The 3,366-nt window shown below is 54.5% G+C and overlaps 1 protein-coding gene across 1 annotated transcript; it reads left to right on the top strand.

Annotated features, from left to right (window-relative positions):
* The first annotated feature begins 8 nt into the window (after positions 1 to 8).
* Positions 9 to 3,082, top strand: LOC119311962 (probable xyloglucan glycosyltransferase 9). Its single transcript, XM_037587678.1, has 5 exons — positions 9 to 773; positions 857 to 1,165; positions 1,265 to 1,555; positions 1,647 to 1,760; positions 2,334 to 3,082. The coding sequence occupies exons 1-5, from the start codon at positions 15 to 17 to the stop codon at positions 2,985 to 2,987; spliced, it is 2,127 nt and encodes a 708-aa protein (XP_037443575.1). The 5' UTR covers positions 9 to 14; the 3' UTR covers positions 2,988 to 3,082.
* The last annotated feature ends 284 nt before the right edge of the window (positions 3,083 to 3,366 follow it).

The raw sequence follows: 3,366 nt of genomic DNA, 5'->3' as shown, positions 1-3,366 counted from the left end.
CGGACCGGCCATTCATGGCGCCGTGGACCGGCTTATGGGGCGCTAGGGCCGGCGCCGGCGCCTACCGGGGCACGCCGGTGGTGGTCAAGATGGAGAACCCCAACTGGTCCATCTCCGAGATCTCCCCGGAGGACGCCGAAGACGAGGACTTCCTCGTCTCCGGCGCCGGCGCCGCCCGCCGCAGCCGCAAGGGCGGCCGCGGGAAGAACGCCAAGCAGATCACCTGGGTGCTGCTCCTCAAGGCGCACCGCGCCGCCGGCTGCCTCGCCTCGCTGGCCTCCGCGGCCGTCACCCTCGGCGCCGCCGCCAGGCGCCGCGTGGCCGACGGCCGCACCGATGCCGACGCCGGCGCGCCCGGCTCGGCGGGCGAGAGCCCCGTGCTCCGCTCCCGCTTCTACGCCTTCATTAGGGCCTTCCTCCTCCTCTCCCTGCTCCTCCTCGCGGTCGAGCTGGCCGCGCGCTTGCACGGCTGGGACCTCGCCGCCTCCGCTCTGGCCCTCCCCATTATCGGCGTCGAGTCGCTCTACGCCTCCTGGCTGCGCCTCCGCGCCGCCTACCTCGCGCCGCTCCTCCAGTTCCTCACCGACGCCTGCGTCGTGCTCTTCCTCATCCAGAGCGCCGACCGCCTCATCCAGTGCCTCGGCAGCTTCTACATCACCGTGAAGCGCATCAAGCCCACGCTCAAGTCCCCGGCGCTGCCGGACGCCGAGGACCCCGACGCCGGATACTACCCCATGGTGCTCGTCCAGATACCAATGTGCAACGAGAAAGAGGTCAGTGTCGCTCGCTCTCAAGCCGCACCATTAATCCCCTTCCAAATTCGCAGCCTCGTAACCAGTCATTGTTCGTCGTGCAGGTGTATCAGCAATCAATTGCGGCCGTCTGCAACCTCGATTGGCCGAGGTCCAACTTCCTGGTTCAGGTTTTGGACGACTCCGACGACCCGACGACGCAGTCGCTCATCAGGGATGAGGTCGCGAAGTGGCAGCAGACCGGGGCTCGGATTCTGTACCGGCACCGCGTGCTCAGGGACGGGTACAAGGCCGGGAACCTCAAGTCGGCCATGGCCTGCAGCTACGTCAAGGATTACGAATTTGTTGCCATCTTTGACGCTGACTTCCAACCAAACCCCGACTTTTTAAAGCGCACCGTGCCACATTTCAAGGTAGATTTAGGGGAATGTTTGTACTACTACTTATTGTTATCAATCGTTCATGGTTTTAGGATTCCAGTTCTGATTTGTCAATTGTTTTGCTGTTTTCAGGACAACGATGAATTGGGGCTGGTGCAAGCGAGATGGTCGTTTGTGAACAAGGATGAGAACTTATTGACTCGGTTGCAGAACATCAATCTTTGCTTCCACTTTGAGGTGGAGCAGCAGGTGAATGGAGTGTTCTTGAACTTCTTTGGGTTCAATGGCACCGCCGGCGTGTGGAGGATCAAGGCGCTGGAGGAGTCCGGCGGGTGGATGGAACGGACAACAGTGGAGGATATGGACATTGCGGTCCGGGCGCATCTCCATGGCTGGAAGTTTATCTTCCTGAACGACGTCGAGGTATTGTTATGACCAATTTCATCTGAATTGTATGTTTGGCAGTTGTGCTGACCATTTCAATTGAGCTGAAATGTTGTCTTAATGTGGACAGTGCCAATGCGAACTGCCAGAGTCATACGAGGCTTACAGGAAGCAGCAACATCGGTGGCATTCCGGTCCAATGCAGCTATTTAGGTTATGCATACCGGATATCATCAAGTCCAAGGTATTGTTCTGCTCTTTTTCTTGTACCTAATCAGAATGGACTACAATTTAGACAGTGCTACAAGCTAACTGAGATGTGGCACGTGAGACGTTCTCCAGTAATACTATTAAAATTGCTGGCGAAAACTCTGAAATGTTATTTCTTTTGAATTGAGAGTATGTAAATACCCAATTCAGCATGCTCTTCTCGCATTTTGTGGCGGTTGCTTAGGTTACACTTTGAAAATGCTTTGTCATCATTTGCCTTCAGCACACTGCTATACAAGTACTCTCTCTGTAACTGAATGTAAGACATTTTTGCAGTTCAAATTAAACTGCAAAAACGTGTTACATTAAGTTACAGAGGTACTAGTATATAACACTGTGGCGTACTACTTGCTATTATAATTTGTATTAGAATGCAGAAATTGAAATTGGTGACGGTGTTTACAACGTAACTGTTATAATTTGTGTAAGAATGCAGGAGTTTAAAAGGTAACCTGTTTTTACTTTCTTTATCTGTTATCATCAAAATTATGTACCTCTCTCTAATATATCAATTTTAGTAGTTTAACATTGTTTTATTTTACTGCAGATTTCGGTGTGGAAGAAATTCAACCTGATCTTCCTCTTCTTCCTACTCCGGAAGCTCATACTACCCTTCTACTCCTTCACGCTCTTCTGCATCATCCTCCCGATGACGATGTTTGTGCCGGAAGCCGAGCTCCCGGACTGGGTCGTGTGCTACATCCCAGCCCTCATGTCCCTGCTCAACATCCTGCCGTCCCCAAAGTCGTTCCCTTTCATCATCCCGTACCTGCTCTTCGAGAACACCATGTCGGTGACCAAGTTCAACGCCATGATCTCGGGCCTGTTCCAGCTGGGAAGCGCCTACGAGTGGGTGGTGACCAAGAAGTCGGGGCGGTCGTCGGAGGGCGACCTCATCTCCCTGGCGGCGGCGGCGCCGCCCAGGGAGCTGCGGCACCACCCGAAGACCGGGTCGGCGCCGAGCCTGGAGGCGCTGATGGTGCTCAAGGAGCAGCAGCCGAGCCCGAAGAAGGAAGGGAAGAAGCAGCAGAAGAAGCACAACCGGATATACAAGAAGGAGCTGGCGCTGTCGCTGCTCCTGCTCACGGCCGCCGCTCGCAGCCTGCTGACGAAGCAGGGCATACACTTCTACTTCCTGCTGTTCCAGGGCATCTCCTTCTTGTTAGTAGGCCTTGACCTCATAGGCGAGCAGGTCGAATGAAAAAAAGAAAATGTAAACATGGACACGATAGATTTTAAAAGTCAGTCTCAGTGGTTGGCACCATGGGAGTGTGATGTCCCGTGATGGTGCTCGAAGCTCTCGGCCGGGGTTCCAAGGGAGGGTTTATGGGGTTAACCGCGCCGCCGCCGCCGGATCGGCCATGGCGCCGGCCGCGAGCATGGTCGGAGTCGATGAGATCGAGAGAGAGGGGGGATATAGCCTTGCGGATCTGCTGAGCTCCTTGCAAGCAGGCATCTCCATTCCATTCTTTTGTGGCAAGAAATTTTTGATGTTGTCTGTGGGGATCATGTCCCAGGATCGCTTAAGAAAAAAGAGAAGGTGGCTGATTGGGCGCCGTCCGTAAAAACTCATATGGTCC

Source organism: Triticum dicoccoides, chromosome 5B (genome assembly GCF_002162155.2).
Source record: "Triticum dicoccoides isolate Atlit2015 ecotype Zavitan chromosome 5B, WEW_v2.0, whole genome shotgun sequence".
In the NCBI taxonomy this organism is placed as follows: Eukaryota; Viridiplantae; Streptophyta; class Magnoliopsida; order Poales; family Poaceae; genus Triticum; species Triticum dicoccoides.
This window is presented reverse-complemented; position numbering and strand designations above follow the sequence as displayed.